The following is a 16365-nucleotide window of genomic DNA, read 5'->3' on the forward strand; positions in this document are numbered from 1 at the left end:
TGATGGTGCGCGTCGTTCGTCAATATTCAATGCCTTTGCCAGATCTGACATACCATCGCCGATACGTTGGAATTCCTTTTTACATTGTGTTTGATAACGTTTCGCAGTGTCATTAGACAATGCCAAAAGATTACGTACTGAAATATCCATCGCATGTACAAACTGCGAACAACTCTCCATTTGTGCATCAACAAGCGATGGCAACAGTGTCTTCTCGGGTGGCGATATAGCCCAACAATAGGTGACACCGACATATGTGTCACGTTCGGCTTTCCTTTTGCCCGATTTCCACATCTTATCATCGTTGCAGGTCAGAAAATGATGCCACACTTCGCATTGTGAAAGCACAGGATGACGACACACCCAGTCGACAAACTCTTGCAATTGCACACGTCGATGTTCCACGAATTGTTCTTCATATCGGCCTGAGATTTGCTTGTCTGGCAGCGGTGGAATGGGAATGAGACAAAACTTTTCCACTAAACGTTCGTGTAGCCAATCAAAATGTTTGTAACGTCTTGATACCTGCAATGAAATATGTGTCAATAAATGCATGTAAACATCTGTTCTAAACATGCCGGGTAGGAAATAATTAAAGTTTGAAGTTTTTTTTAGGGTATGCATTTAATAGGATTTTTTTCCAAATGTTGCTTAATAAAAGGTTATTTTTCGGTTTAAATATGTACTATGTATTGTACTAAGAAACTACTTACAGATATGTTATTAAAGCTTGGCGTTAATTGGTATGCAATGAACGTTTTCATCCCCTTAAATTTTGATTCCTTTTTTGGGCTAGCCACGACTACAGCATACGTTTGATGATTGGTTTGCCAATAATAGAAATTATCCACACATGTGATATGCACAATTTCATGATCAGAGAGTTTTTCCTTGTTGCCCAAGCCTAGTATATATGAATCGGAACTTTTACCAAACATACCAGATTTTTTCAAAGTGGCTGTGTTGTTGGGGGCGGCTGCTGACGCTATTGATATAGAGTCATCCATCGGAGCAGCAGGTAGATTTTTATTATCATAGTTGCTAGCGGAATGTGTAAGTGCGTTAGTGTGTGCAGCTTGATTACTGGACTTTGCCCCACCACTGGGCCCTATTTCTGAGTATGTATCATTATCATCATCCCAGTCGTCCTCCCAATCGTCAATATCATCAGCGGTTTGGTCATACCTATTTGCGGCATCAGCTGTAGCAGCTGCTGTGGAATTCGTGGTGGTCGTTGCAGGCATTACGGCTGCAGGTGTGGTGTTACTTACAGAGCTAGTTTGGTTCAGTTTTTGTGCCTCAGCGGCTGACATCACTTCCACATAGGCTGCTGGAAAAAGACCAACTTTTCCTTGACTATTCTTTCCCTCCCACCAACCTTCTCCAACATCCGTTCGAGTGACAGCTAGGATTTCACCAACGCTTATTGAAATCTCCGATGAGCCCGGCTCACCGGAGAAATCGTACATTGCACGCACATACGATGTCATTTCCATAAAAATTTACTATTTATTATAGTCTTTAAACAAATCTCACATAAAAAGTAAGTGACCAATCTAGCAATGACAAATAGGTGTTGTTCGAAAGTCGTAATCTTTAAAATGATTAAGAGGTCCGAACAGAGTTGCATTTCAAAACCAACAATCGATTAATAGTAGTGTGGGAACTTGCAGAAAAGTAACCGAGTACAGTAATGCAAAAACTGTTATACTTAGATGCTAAAATGTCCCAAATCATAAATAAAAAAGCTTGTACAATAGGGAAGGTATTATTAAATACAACAATGTCAGTTGCACAGCACTCTTTGTTCAATAATTCGTTTTTTTTTTGTTACATTTTTGTGTTAATTTGGATTTACATGCTAATTTGCTGCGATGTACAATATTTTTAAAATCTAGCGAGGCAACCCTTATAAACATTTATCGATTTTGTGGCATTGTGTCTGACATCGCTATGACATCTAATTGCAATTACAGATTTTATTAATCAAAGCAAATTTGATGCAAAAAAATAGTTTTAGCGTTGAAAAATTGTGAAAAAGTTTTCGTTTACATAAGCAGCGTAAGTATTTTGTTATCATTTTTATGAGAAACAATCAACAAAGCGAATAATAAATTGCCAAACATTTTACTGAGCAAAGCCGGCTGCAAAAACGGAAGTCGCATGGGCAAGCGTAAATTAAGTACGCTGTTTCCATTGCTTGTTTCGATACTTATTAGATTGTAAAATATTAATTAAGTTGTAAGTGATTTTACATCCTTAACTAGGCTCCTCAAAATGTCAAGTCTCGATATATACGATGATACAGAAAATATTATAAGCAGTGATGAGTACAGCGAAGAGGATGACGACGATCTAATGAACGCTGCTATTAGTTCACAGCATAATGGCAAGCCGAGGAACGCTGAACGTTCTTACAACAGACCACCATCAAGGAAGTCTAATAAAAGGGAACGAAGACTGCCTTTTAGAAGAAAATTATGCAGTAAATACAAGACCAGATCACTGAAATGGTAAATACATACTTGTCCCCATTTGGATATACTTTTTGATAGAATTAATAAAATTAATAATAAATTTTATCAAATTTTGTATCCAAACCAGGCTTCATGGCAAGGCGAAACGCGAAAAGAGTAAAGAGTATTTGCTATGCTTGAGAAAAAAGGAAGCGCCTGTACAGGAATCTCACAGGCGTGAAAAGGAAGTTAAAGTTGCTAATACCTGCAAAGAAGATAAATTGAGTAAAAATTTATCAGAAACCATAGATTTAGACGAATCTGATGTGGAATATAGCTCGCCGATTAAGAGTAAAGAAGAAAATAGAGAAATATACGAAGAAGATATTGAAGACACAGCTAATGATGTGAAGGTAGAAATGCTGGCGGAGGTGGTTGTAAAGCCCAAGGAAGTGGTAGGAAAGCCGAAGGAGGTAGTTGGACAGCCCAAGGAGGTAGTTGAAAAAACAAAGGAGGTGCTTGAAAAGCCAGCTGAAGTGGTTAAAGGGCGAATAGAATTGTTAGAAAAACAAATTGAGGAGTTCAAAAAGCCAGATTTGGAGGTAAGAAAACATTTGTTGATTTAATTAAACTGTTAACTAATTCAAATTCATATCAGGAGATCAAAACCGAATCAATAAACAAAAATTCTCAAAAAAGGGCGCGTTCCCCAACCCCTGACCTAGAAACAAATTTCAACGAAAATAAGAAACACCAACCGGAACGGCCAACTTCGTCACAATTATACAGACAAATCAATGAAATGTTTCCCAAACACGATGAAGTTATTGGAAATCATGTAAAACATAACAGTACCACATTAGATGCAGTAGATGAAAATATGGAACGACTAATGTTGGACATTCAAACACTGAATGAGATTTTGCAAGCAAAAGAAACAGAATGGAATCGCTTGTTGAATTTGAAAAGAGTTAAAGAAGAGATGTTGGGAAGATTATCGCGTGCTAAGCAGATAATTGGCATAAAAGAGCGTAAATTCGATGAATATAAATATAGCTTGCAAGCACTTAAAGAATTGGAAACATATTTGTCGGAGTCGCAATCGCCATCAACAACTTCGGTCAATATAGGGCTTTCCACCACGCACCAGCTAATTGAAAGTCGTGCTAGTATGAAGACAGAAGAATTGCAAAAGGAACGCAACAATACAAATCGTTTACAAAAGTAAGGACTTGTTTAATATTAGAAAATGGTTGTAAATTTCTATTAAACAGCTTTATCTTTTAAGCATTTTAATATCCAGCAACATTCTACAGCGCGCTGAAGCCTCAAATTATGAAATGGATGATGTCAAAAGCGATTCGCCACCCCTTCACCACACAGCATTTAATGATGATAGCCCAGAGCTGCAAAAATATCAGTATTTGGAACAAAAAATCAAATCAAGAGTAGGTAGACAGGGGCAATTTATAGACGTAAAGAGCATGGTTGCTGATTTTCGGCAACAAAATCCCGTTGTTTTTCCACGCGTCGGAAAGCGTATTAAAGCAAGCGATGCTGGTTACAGTGTGAGAGCGCTTAGTACGCCACCAAATGTGAGTACAAATTTTGTTATCAATATTTCGCAATATATTCACTAATACATGTCTACGGCAATGAAAACACAGTGTGTTGATGCGAATAGTATGTTTATGGAAACATCATATAATGGCAATGGATCCAATTATACACCAACATTGGAGAAATTGCTTAGTAAATCATCTCGAAATAATAGCTCGTTACATGTTAAGCCCAGTGCGCCAATTACACAAGGATTTAAATTTAACACAGATAGCCAAAAAAGTTACTACCGTCTACAAAGTGATGGCGGTTGCAATGAAATTTCCATCACGCCAGTGAACTGTGTAAATCGCTATCCACAAAGAATACAAAATACAAAAGCAGGACTACTTCGAACGGCACTGGATGTGGTAAGTAGTTATAAATTGAGTAAAATCGAAATATTAAATTACACGCTCATAAGTCAGAGATTTAGGTCTTGTTCGAATTGCAATCACAACCGCAGTGTTGGGCAAATTATTAAAGTATCACGTTCTGTGTGAATTTCTAGCAATGTATTATCAGTTGGGCAGTTGCAACAATGTCGCCATTTTTCATTTCACGTGCCTCTTAATAATGGCTTATATGTACATATATTTAATATTTTTAGAATTCTCCATCCAACACATACTACGATATATCCGATTATGTAAAATCCACTCCACATAAATCAATGCGCGACGTGCACAACAATGATCATCATCTACAATTGTGTCAAGAGTGCAAAATGCATGAAGCACGCTTTGTATGCGCCGGTTGTGGCAATCAATGGTATTGTAGTAGGGAGTGTCAGGTATGTTTATGATAGATATTTATGTAAATACATTTTAAATTTGTTTTTTTCTCGTTGGTGCTTCAAGGTTAATGCTTGGGATAACCATTCAGAAGTCTGCAGCGAGTGAAGATTAGAAAAAAAACAAAAAAAAGCAATTAAAAGTAACTGCTTTTGACGCTGTAAACGTTTATGTGTTTTTTCATAAAATATTATACTAAATACACTTGTATGTCTTTAGATTGTAGATTTTCAGCATATTTCCTAAAGTTTTCATAACTTATGGCATCTTATTACTAAAAAATGAACAAAATTCAATAAACATAAACCACATAGCATTACATATGTATACACATTGCATTCTGACATGAACACAAATTCGGAATGTTTCCCTCGACGACTAATTTACGAAGTGGTACTATTACGCTAGTTAAGCACAAGCACCCCGAACGCGAGTGTCGATTAGTAGTAGATAAACGACTGTTACTCGATTATCCATGGTAGTTTCAATGTCGTTTTTTAGTTCAATAAGTGAGTGTGAATAGTTTTTAGTCGCTCATCCTTCTACAGTTTAAAACCGAATTTAGTATGCATTTCGCATACATTTTATTAATCTAAATTCTTTAAATCGGTGGAAACTCTACACCTTGGCAACGTGAGAGTCGCATGTGCGAATCTCCGTGTGGAGCCTTTGGACACGGCAGACATTGCTTTGATGTGTCTCAGTCCGACGAATTCGGTTTAAGGGTTCACTGGAGTCTGAAACATCTTTTCATCATGAAGTGCGGCTTCATTCCGGTGTCTGTCTGTCGGAAAAAGCGTTCGCGTAAATGTACATGCAATAAAAATTTTACCAGTTTCTGGTTGTGCGCTGGGTGTAGGTAGGTACCAGTCACGAAAGAAAATCACTGCAATGAATAGAGCCTCGGATGAGACCCCTTTTGATAACGACCACGGTGAACATTGAAGGACTATGGTTTGAGGAATATTCGCACCTTTGGCTCGGCTGCGGATGCGATAGTCGGGACAGGTAAATAAACACGACGGAACTGGCGACATATACTACACTTGCCAGGTCAAGGAGCGCTAATTCTGTGTTGGATTTGTGTTGGGAAGACTTTGTTTCCGACATTATCGTTCATACCCGACACGAGACTAATAAAATTCTATCTTGCGATTTTAATGCCAGGATGAGTAAGGAGACGATTTTTGGTCGCATTGTTGGAAAAATTTATCTCCATGAAGAAACCACCGATAATGGATTTAGGCTGATTGACTTCTCCGATGCCCGAAAAATGGTATTTTGTAGCATTTGGCTCAGTTGTAAGAATATCGATCAATCTATTATTATTATTCGAAAAACTCGATCACAGCGGACAGCCAACGGCCACGCTACAATCGGACGCAACTCTAGCTGTGGAGGACAGTTACATTGGGTTGAATAGCAAAGCGAGACGTATTTTAAGCAATTAAAAAAGAGAAACACAGTTACGTGAATGCGAAGGGCATGCTTTGAAGATTCTAGGGAATCAGAGCTCTTATTTTGAATTTGTTTTCAGAAACAGTGGCCTTATTTATATCATCTCTACGAAAAACGGCTAGTTGGGATCCGAAATTCCCTATATTTCTAGACGACAGAACGTTACCTCTGTCATAGCCATCATCTAATGTAAAGTTTAGGAGAGTAGTTTCAGAACTACCTATAGTATGTACTATCGTCGGGCATGCGGTGGGAGACAACCTGAGCGCGGCTACGGCGTTCTCGAAAACCAACTTACTGCCCCATAGGACACCATTGGTCGTACTATCATGGTATACATCTTAGGATCTTGGGGGCCGTACCCTCATTCGTATAGTAATTAATTTTGTAAAATAATTTTAAATGTTCGCTTTATTGAGAATTAAAATTCAGATACATATATTACTGGATTAGATTCGAGGAGAAAAATATCATGTTCCAATTGGCGCAATTCCTTTTCCAAATTTGACTTCCTCAATCGTTTCGAGATGGTATCAGTATAGAGTGAACCAGCTTGGTACGCTTTAAATACATCATTAAAATGTTGTTTAAGACCCTGAAAAAATATTTAAATTAAAAAGCTCTTCATAAATTTACGTTCAAAAAACGTTTCAAAAACGTGTTTTTTTTTTCTTTAAATCTGAGCTATTCCCAACCATTGTTATACCACTCACGTGAGTTACACTTCCTTCTTCCTCTTACCATCAATATATTCTCACGCTCCTCTGGCGGCAATTGGCGTATGGACGCTTCATTGAATTTGCAGCGTTCTGTCATTTGAGTCTGCTCCATTCTGCATGCCTCAAGCGTATGCCGCTTATGCGCACGCAAATAGCAGGGTACCTTACCAAAAACTCCCGTGCATACATATTGTGGCACAAGTCCGGAATTTTGCAACTTTCTTGGAGTGCCTGTATGAAAATCTATATATTGCGGCGGATGCCATTTGGCCGCCGCATCCTTAATGCAAAGCACATTTTTCTTGATAAAATTCACTTTCTTCTTTTCTTTGTCGCGCTTCTCCTTCTTCAAATCTTCCAAGCGTGGTACTGGCGACATGAGTGCATCACGTTTGGGACAGGTATGGTCTCGTTTACGTTGCCACTTGACGCCGCCATTTTTGCGTAGAAATTCGCATGGCTCACGCAATGGTGTCTCGCTGTAGCCCATGGTCTTATGTTCGCTCTTTTGTGAACCAGTTAATAATTGTTTGCCATCTGGCAATTTTATAACGGCATTAATTTTTTTCTTTTTATCTGCATACTTCTTAGGTCTTCCAACAAAGCTGTTGTGTAGCAATTGATAATAATCAGACTTGTTTTCCAAGTGATTGATATTCTCATTGTGACGGGTTATGTAGACCAGCGACATTATGTATCCGATTAATCTATTTTTCTTCAGTGCGCTTTTAGAAAATTTATATTTCAGTTTTTTTTTTTATCCTCAGGTCCGACCGACGTCGATAGTTTCAAGAGTAAAAGCAATAATTCCTTTTTCGTTGTATATAAACAATTTTAACAAAATATATGCAGTGTCACAAATTCACTCCGTGATTGCTTGATTTAAAAACGCTGAACTAATTTGTTTCCAAAGGATGGAAAATTATCTGTAGTTTTTAGTGTTGCTAAGATAAGTCAATAAATAAGTTGTTTGAAACTAAATAATAAACATACTACGTCGCTTAGTTTCATAAGAAACTATTGGCAACAAAAATTATAGTAAGTGAGGATAGTACTATTAGTAGGGGCGAATTTGGTTTTAGTAATTTCCCTGGGTGACGGTCCAAAAGCAAATATGCAGTTAGAGACACCGCACACAGATCAATGATATGTGTACATCAGAACGTCATTAAATGAGAAGTTTTTGCGTTTATCTATTAACAGCACTTGACTCCAGAACATAGGCGTGTACACATGAGTCGCTACTCTCTTAAGTCCTGAACCCATGCGACCATTTACGTGACATTTTTTGGCGGAGGTATTTTTTTTTTATCTTAGTTTGAAGTCAAAGTTATGCTTTCCTTTCTTAAACGGCTAGAACATGTGTCGCTACTCTCTTGAGTGCCCCATGCGACCAATAACGTAACATTTTTTGGTGAAGGTAAGTTTTTAATTTTCTTTTTTAAGTTTGAGGCCGAAATTATGTTTTTGTTTTTTTTTTTTTTGTTAAATTAACGATAATAGAATACTTGAATATTTTTGATAATACACACTTCGTTTTTTTTTTATTTGTAAAACTTTTTTTTTCAAACTTTTATTGGGGTCACTCGGGATCCCATGTGACTAATTGTGTGACTTTCTTTATGCGTCTAATTAAGGGTTAATTAGCGCAACGAAATTGGGGGGTAAATTGCGAATTCTACTCGCAATCCCAACCATATTGGACCAATTTGAAACTAGTTTTAAAGCCATGCAGTCACGCAAAGAAGTAACATTCCAAAATGGACCCGGATATATTAGTGCTTCATTCAGGCCGCGGAAGACTATCAAATTCTAGGCACAAAGTCCCGTAGTGGTGTCACAAGTCTTGCTAGTCCAAATTGATTCAGAACTAATCTCAAAATTATCCGTTCCATTTATGAAATGTAGTCAACGCAGACAATAGTTGGAAGCATACATGTATTGGTGACTAGACATTTACACGTACCTTACTAGTGGTAAAACATTCCGACTCATCTTTTGCGCCTTTCGTTACCAAAATTAAAAATAAATATCACACCATCCAAGAAATCTTGTTGCATTTTGGAATGTTCTAGCACTTTCACTTTGTCTATTGAACACTGCTAATCCTCTTCCATCAGTAAAAAGAATATTTTCGTGGGCGTTGCTTGCAGGCCACTGCAGAAGCTTCTTGCATATTTTCCAACTTACTTGTTTTAACTACGAAGTACACAGATAACTAGTGCATCCTTGAAAAGCTTACATGTGGAGGCCACGAAGGATTAGTGCTGACAGATCTAGAAAACATGTACTTACACATTTCTGGCGGCTTCGATTTTCTGTCATTTTTCTTATTTTTTTTATTAACAGCACGCAAACGGCCGCTCTTGACGCTGTCATATCTAGCTGGGAGAATTCTAAGAAACGATGGTATGCGGCTATTAAATTTTAATTTTAACCCACAACCGCAGTGGTGCGCGAATTAGTAAAGTTATCATGTTCGGTGTAAATTTCTAGCATCGTTTTATCGGTCGGGCAGTTGCAACCGTGTTGCGATTTTTCATCACTGCTGCAGTAATGCCGCATATAACAGGCTCGTTCCTTCGGAATTAAAAAAATTTATTGAAGTTTTTTGTTTAGTATTTATTAATATTTTTCAAATTAAAAAAGAAAAAAGCATACAATACAATGTATGTACGTTTATTTTGCTCTTAATACTATCGCAGCTAAATGCATTGACCAATTATTTACAAGACAAAATGTACATCGTGTAATATTTATGATTTCTACACGATCTTTTAGCTTTACTTTATAAGTTTCCTTGCTGATGAATGCTTTCAAATGAAAACAAAAAAAAAACGCGCTTAAAGTCTAAATATATAGTAAATCTATGTGTGTTTGTGTGCTTTAATCAAAATATGCATATGTAATACATACGTACTTACATAGATTATGCAACAATTATAGCTATTTACATTATTTGCACCCACAACAACACTGTGATCGCAAAATGGGCTTGGTGCAGCATTTGTTACAACAGTGAATTTAGCTTTCTTTTGTTTGTGTTTTTTTTTTTTTTTGTTTTGTTTTGTTTAGTTTTGACTAACCACAGTTTCCCGGAAATTTTTAATTTTTTGCACAAAGTATGCTTCCAAAGTTTCGGCGCACTTATAAAACGATGAATCTTTTGGATTGTAGTAGCGGCAGTTGTCGAATATTTTTGTCATATCACCAATAAATTCCGATAATTTTGTGTATGCATTTGTATCTAATTTCTTTTCAATTTTTTGTAGATCTATTGAAACAGGAAAAAGTTAAAAAAAGTTTGAAAAAATATGTTATTTAATACACACCCATAGGTTCTTTTATGACTTTATAGTAGTCGGGCGCCTCTTCTGGGTCAACTGGTTCCATAAATGGCCAGGCACTCTTGTGTGCCTACAAGTAAAAAATAAAAATGTGTACTCAAATCTTACAAAACTATTTAAAGAGCATTGTTTTTCGTGTTACTTGTATTTGCTTGATAAGCTTCTTCAATTCGATCGTCTCGTTTTCGGACAAATTCTTCATATTCGCCAAGTTCACCGAGTTGTTGCGCTGGCATTGGGGACAAATATACTCATCTATAAATTCTGCTTCACTTTGCACAATGCCCACACAGCGTCCATGGAACCAATCTTGACACTTATCGCAGCAAATGTAGAACTGTGACTCGTCATAGGGTTGGCGACATGAACAATATAGTTCTTGAGTCTCGCGTGCACGTTTGCAGTCATCACAAATGAATTCAGATAGTTTTTTCGACGCCTCCTCTGTAATGTTCACGCAATCACCGTGGAACCAGTTACTGCACAGATCACATCCAACATAGAATCTAATTGGAACGAGAGTGCAAATTTTGGTTACGTAGAAAATTTGGTTATTATTTTTGGCATGTTTTGGACTAGAATAACTTACTTTGTATCATCGTATGGTGTGCGGCAAATGCAATACAATTTCTCTTTCTTTTTATTGAATTTCTTTTGTGATCTGGCATGGGGATTTTTGGACGGTGTCATTGCAGGTGATTGAGGAGCATGGTGATATTTCATTTGTTTATTTGGTCTAAGAAGAATTGAAACAAAAGAACATTAGTGATCCATGTAACTGTTTTAATGGACGCTATAATATTATTCAACGTCATTGCGTACGTCGTAAATTATGCCAAAATGCACGGCCGAAAAGGTAGACGACGAAAACTGTCGAAAACTCTCCAGTGCTGCAAAGTTTTGCCATTTTAATATACTAGTCGAATAGGCAATGCTATGAAATTTTCGATACGACTCTACTCTCAAAAAACGACTAGCATTCGACAAGACCTCGAAATGAGGCTGATTACCTCTATTATAAAAAAAATTGTTTTTTAATGTTCCTTCTGGTTCTATTGGGTGGAAATATGCAACCCTCTAACCACTCGGCTATAAACCAATTCAAATTCTTTCACCAAACATAATTGTATACTTACTTCTTTGCTTCGTTGGTCATTAGACGGCCGCCAATAGCAGCTGCGCCACTACCACTACCACCAACACCTCCACTAGAGGTATTGCCGAATTTTTTATCTGCATCAACCTTCTCTGAGGAACTTAATAGTTCTGTATTCATTTCGTGCTTAATTTCATGCTGCAAATTACGCTCCAAGAGCGAACGTTTCTTCAATATGCTCTTCTTTAGGAGATCTTTGTGACGCTCGAGTGTTTGCTGTAAAGCAGCATAAGAGAATATAATAAAATTGATTAAATGTAAACGATCATTTAAGCATGCACAACAGCAACAGTGATACACAAAAAAAAATATGATTTTTAATAAATGTAAATCTTCATATGCGTTTTTTTAAGCATCTTAAGCCTTGCAATATTTATGGAAAATGAAAGCCACACACGAGAAAAACTTACATTTAATGCTTGATTACGTTGCTCATTGTCATCGAGCAATAATAAATCGCCCTTCTTAGCACTGCTATCTCTGAGCGTATTATTTGTTGAATATGCGGTGATGACGTTCGGATCACCTATTGTATTTGACTTTTTCGGTGTGCGTTGCAACTGCTGCGGCTGTTGGATCCAGTCACCATTTTCATTTTTAGTTTTGTAAAGGTATCGCTTTCTACTCGTAGTAACACTACTGACAGGTGTACCGATTATTGTTTGCAGCTGTTGCTGTGTGATGGATTTATCCAGCTGCAGGTTGTGTTTTTCATCGTGCATAACCGTTATATTAGAGCTGCCTTTAGTGAGTACATTTTTGTTGTTTGCTATTTTTTTGGGAAAACAATCAATGAAAGAATGTGGATATTTTACAAAACACATAAATTAGCGAATAGAAGTGGACTTAAAACGTTTGCACTTACAAATTTGTATAAATCCTGGTGAAGTTACAATCAAATCCTGCGTTCCAGTGCCCGCACTAGGACTATTTATAATTGTGCTATTACCCCCTGGGGTTATTTGTTGTTGTTGTTGTTGAATTTGATTGTCTTGTAGTATGGTTGAGTCTGACTTATCTTGGTTTTTTGTTGCATCAATTTTATTGGCATTAACTTCAACGCTACTGCTACTTGGTTCAGTCACCGTTGTCTTAGCTAGGAAGGACGCCTGCAAGTGTTGCGGAAGGCAAAATTAGCTCAAAGTATGAAGTGATGGACATTTACAAATGTTGTAAGTAGCTACTGGCAGAGACAAATGGTAAATAATATTGAGTCTTATGCCGAATTTAAGCGCTGTGCAAGCAAGCAAGTACGCAAATCAGAGATTGAATGTTGTGCGCCTCGCGAAAATTGAAGATGCTCGCATATTTCTCTTTCTCATGTCTCCTACATAGGTGGCAGTGTGGCTGTCAGTCAAGTGTGTTTGGAGTGATTCATCATGTTACATCCCAGCGGAAACTGATTGGACAACAGCGTGTTGTGTTCCTTTGCGACGCAACCGTCAGCAGGGTCTTGCAGTCCGTGGTAGTGTGTAGAGTGCAATGGGGTATAGTCGTTGTGCTGGGTATGCAGTTACAGCTGCACGGCTATACTCAATCCCGGTTCTTGCGTCCTCGTTCGCGCACTCTGGGCAAGGTGCGCAACGTGAGCAACCCATGTGTGAGATGCGGTAACCAACCCGAATGGAGCCTTGGGTCACGGCTGAAAGAGAAGGAGCTTCGGTGCATTCGGTTGCGAAACCACCCTCGTCCCAGCAATGGGTTGTCCGCTGGATTTGGGACCCGCCACGTGAAAACAGGCTTCAATGCAAAATAATACCAAAGCCTCGGATGAGACCTCCCTTTTGATGACAACCACGGCAAACGTTTTAAGGACTACGATTTGAGGGCATGTACTTGAAATGTCAGGACCCTTAACGGGGAAGGTGCCTCTGCCCGGCTGATTGATGTCCTTGTACAGACAAAAGCTGAGAACACCGTCATCCAAGAAGCGCGTTGGACGGGGCAAGGCAAAAAATGTTTGGGGCCTTGCGACGTCTTGCTACAGCTGCCATGTAAAGGAGTTGGATTTGTGGTTGGAGAGACTCCGTCGTCGAGAACTGCCGTTCACCCCGATGGACGAGAGTCTAGCCATAATCCGCATCAAAGCGAGATTCAACATCTCGCTCATCAGCGCCCATGCCCCGAGGGAAGAGAAGGACAAGACGTTGCCATGTGGGACCGTTATAGGGAGCTGAAGAGGGAAGCGAGAAGTATTTGCCGCAATAAGAAGAGAGAGGCCGAAATACGTGAGTGCGAAGAGATTGAAATGCTGGCCGACAGGAGGAATGCCCGAAAATTTTATCAGAGAGGGAACACTTTTCCATCCTAGTGAATGGTAGCAGTTGACGACGATAGTCGATGTGCCACCGCCTAACTATGACGAGGTACGAATAGAAATAGCGCGCTTGAAAAACAATAAATCTGCTGAAGCTGACAGCCTGCCAGCTGAGCTATTCAAGTACGGTGGGGAGGAGTTGATAAGGTGCATGCATCAACTTTTATGCAGAATATGGTCAGATGAAGGCATGCCCGACGACTAGAATTTAAGTGTGCTCTGCCCAATCCACAAGAAAGGCGATCCCACCATTCGTGCCAACTATCGCGGGATCAGCCTTCTAAGCATAGCTTACAAGGTCTTCTCGAGCGTATTATTTGAAAGACTGAAGCCCACCGTCTAAGAACTGATTGGGCCTTATCAGTGTGGCTTTAGACCTGGAAACCCCACCATAGACCAGGTGTTCACAATTCGCCAAATTTCGGAAGAGACCCGCGAGAAAAGGATTGACACTAACCTCCTATTTGTCGACTTCAAAGCCGTTTTCGATAGCACTAAAAGGAGTTGCCTATCAGTTGCCGTCAGAATTGGGAAAGACGACTCCGAGCCGTTTGCTACCAAACGGGGTTTCAGACAGGGCGACGAAGTATCTCCTGTCATCAAACAAACAGTCTGCGCATTCGCGCCTTGGCACCCACGTCACTGTTAACAGTTATAATTTCGAGAAAGTGGAGAATTTCGTTTACTTGGGAACCAGCATTAACACCGACAATAATGTCAACATCGAAATTCAATGTAGAATCACTCTTGCCAACAAGTGCTACTTCGGATTGAGTAGGCAATTGAGGAGTAAAGTCATCTCTCGACGTACGAAAACCACACTCTATAAGTCACTCATCATGCCCGTGTGGGTATATGGTGCAGAAGCATAGACAATGACAACATCCATGAGGCGGCTCTTGGAGTGTTCGAGAGAAAGATTTACGGGCCTTTACGCGTTGGCGACGGCGAGTACCGCAGACGATGGAACGATGAGCTGTATGAGCTTTACAATGACATGGACTCCGACGCTCCAACTCTGAAAGTATTCAACTCGGAACCCGCCGGTGGTAGCAGAGGAAGAGGGAGGCCCCCTCTGCGATAGAAAGACCAAGTGGAGAGGGACTTGGCTTCACTTGGCATTTCCAATTGGCGTCAGTTGGCACAGAAGAGAAACGACTGGCGTGCTTTGCTGAACTCGGCCAAAATCGCTTAAGCGGTTACAGCGCCAAATAAGAACTTGGCACACAATGGAATTAATTCGGATTGCATTTGGGAGCGATTTAGTGATGGAGCCAAATAATTTTGGGTATGTTGAAAGTCGTACGTTTGACATCAATGTTCAAGACGAGCGATACTTTGTGAAAAAGTGTGGCTCTTGCTTTGGCGGCAGATATTCGGAAGCTAAGCAGAGTAAAATATCTGGCTGAGTTTACGAGGTGGAGGTCGAGTTGCCAATATAGAGCAATCATGAGATTATGGAGGTTTGCTTCACTCTACTGATAACGACCATTGCCAGGTGGAGTACCACTAAAATGGTCTAAGCACAGGGAATGCTCTTTGATAGAGGGAGTCAATTATTTGCGCTGGCTGTAATGCTGTTGAATACAATGTTGGTGCTATGCATCTTTCGCAATAATGGAGGAAACGTATATCTAGTCTTAACCAACGGGTCGGGTTATTTCGCACCTCGTAACGATTTTTTTTGTTTTTTTCGGCACTTTTCTAAATTTTTAGAGAATTTTCAGTCCACCATAGCACTCAATTGTTGCCACAAGAGTCATTAAATACCTTATGGGGTTTTTTGCTGCTACAACAACAACATAAGACTCAATATTTACAAGTTAACTTAATTTTTAACTACCATTACTTTTTGATATCTAACTTACGAATATTTATTGTAAAAATGCAAAATGCAAATAGTATATACATACATACATGCAGATGCGGTATTGTTGAGCAAGTAGCAAATATCATTATACCTGACAGCGCAGCACCTACCTTGTGTTTTTAAAGGATCAGTTGTAGTACTTATTCCAGGAAACCTTTAAGAAAGTTTGCGAAGAGATTAACAACAAACATGACTTTAAAAAGCAGCATTTTTCGTGTTTTTTTTTTTTAAAGTAAAATTCATTGTACTAAATTTCATATCATGTTATTGCGTTGTATTTGAGGGAAAACAAATAAAATGAAATTTTTAAGCATTTTTGAACAATTCGCTTTCGACTGCGCGCAAATGAAAACGCGAAATGATTATAAAAATTTGTGTATCTTTTTCTTTCGATTAGATGAGATGATTAATTTATGGTTAAGCCTTTGTGTTTTTTAGTTGCTTCATTTTTTGAATACACTCTTTTTTCTACAGTTTGTCGTTTTTGTTGCATTTTTGTTTTGACTGCTCTTTGCCGTCATGCTGGGTTAATCTCTTCAATTTTAGTTTACTTTTTAAAGATTTCATGAATGGCCACATTAAAAATTTTGACTCTAGATTTAAGTTGCTACAAACCGATTCAAAATTGTTTGCTTTACTTTTTTTTTTT

The 16365-nt window shown here is 38.7% G+C and overlaps 4 protein-coding genes across 5 annotated transcripts in view; 1 reads left to right on the plus strand and 3 right to left on the minus strand.

Moving 5' to 3' along the window:
* Positions 1-1569, minus strand: part of LOC118739002 (sorting nexin lst-4) — a 4017-nt gene extending 2448 nt beyond the window's left edge. Inside the window, exons 1-2 of the mRNA XM_036470079.1 lie at positions 714-1569; positions 34-525 (exon numbers count right to left, since the gene is read on the minus strand). Coding sequence (XP_036325972.1) covers positions 34-525; positions 714-1496 — 1275 coding nt within the window. The 5' untranslated portion in view covers positions 1497-1569. The remainder of the gene's footprint in view (positions 1-33; positions 526-713) is intronic.
* Positions 1570-1918: 349 nt separating this feature from the next.
* LOC118739001 lies at positions 1919-5168 on the plus strand. Of its 2 annotated transcripts, none has more exons than XM_036470076.1 (8): positions 1919-2061; positions 2268-2513; positions 2605-3058; positions 3115-3680; positions 3745-4051; positions 4124-4426; positions 4666-4848; positions 4916-5168. In XM_036470076.1, exons 2-8 carry the CDS (start codon positions 2278-2280, stop codon positions 4955-4957), a joined length of 2091 nt encoding a protein of 696 aa, XP_036325969.1. In that variant the 5' UTR covers positions 1919-2061; positions 2268-2277; the 3' UTR covers positions 4958-5168. The 2 variants fall into 2 exon arrangements, with proteins under 2 accessions (XP_036325969.1, XP_036325971.1); XM_036470078.1 differs by lacking the exon at positions 1919-2061 and adding an exon at positions 2076-2182.
* Positions 5169-6590: 1422 nt separating this feature from the next.
* On the minus strand, positions 6591-8473 carry LOC118739003 (enkurin-like). The gene is made up of 2 exons (XM_036470080.1): positions 7049-8473; positions 6591-6902 (listed from the first exon to the last, which is right to left on the minus strand). The coding sequence occupies exons 1-2, from the start codon at positions 7715-7717 to the stop codon at positions 6729-6731; spliced, it is 843 nt and encodes a 280-aa protein (XP_036325973.1). The 5' UTR covers positions 7718-8473; the 3' UTR covers positions 6591-6728.
* A 1154-nt stretch (positions 8474-9627) lies between these two features.
* The window catches only part of LOC118739004 (nucleosome-remodeling factor subunit NURF301), a 31212-nt gene continuing 24474 nt past the window's right edge, over positions 9628-16365 (minus strand). Inside the window, 7 exon segments of the mRNA XM_036470081.1 lie at positions 9628-10300; positions 10359-10443; positions 10516-10879; positions 10963-11109; positions 11510-11745; positions 11940-12298; positions 12395-12638. Of these exon segments, the coding sequence (XP_036325974.1) occupies positions 10098-10300; positions 10359-10443; positions 10516-10879; positions 10963-11109; positions 11510-11745; positions 11940-12298; positions 12395-12638 (1638 nt within the window). The 3' untranslated portion in view covers positions 9628-10097.

The sequence above is a fragment of the Rhagoletis pomonella genome, unplaced genomic scaffold, assembly GCF_013731165.1.
Source record: "Rhagoletis pomonella isolate Grant_MI unplaced genomic scaffold, Rhpom_1.0 Rhpom_scaffold_00005, whole genome shotgun sequence".
Classification (NCBI taxonomy): Eukaryota; Metazoa; Arthropoda; class Insecta; order Diptera; family Tephritidae; genus Rhagoletis; species Rhagoletis pomonella.

Bases quoted from the DNA above. Each gene is read 5' to 3' on its own strand.
- LOC118739001 (XM_036470076.1), top strand. From the start codon at position 2,278: ATGTCAAGTCTCGATATATACGATGATACAGAAAATATTATAAGCAGT. The intron at 2,514-2,604 runs GTAAATACATAC...TATCCAAACCAG, and splicing joins AAGACCAGATCACTGAAATG to GCTTCATGGCAAGGCGAAAC. The intron at 4,427-4,665 runs GTAAGTAGTTAT...TAATATTTTTAG, and splicing joins TTCGAACGGCACTGGATGTG to AATTCTCCATCCAACACATA.
- LOC118739003 (XM_036470080.1), bottom strand. From the start codon at position 7,717: ATGTCGCTGGTCTACATAACCCGTCACAATGAGAATATCAATCACTTG. The intron at 6,903-7,048 runs GTAAGAGGAAGA...ATATTTTTTCAG, and splicing joins AGCGTGAGAATATATTGATG to GGTCTTAAACAACATTTTAA.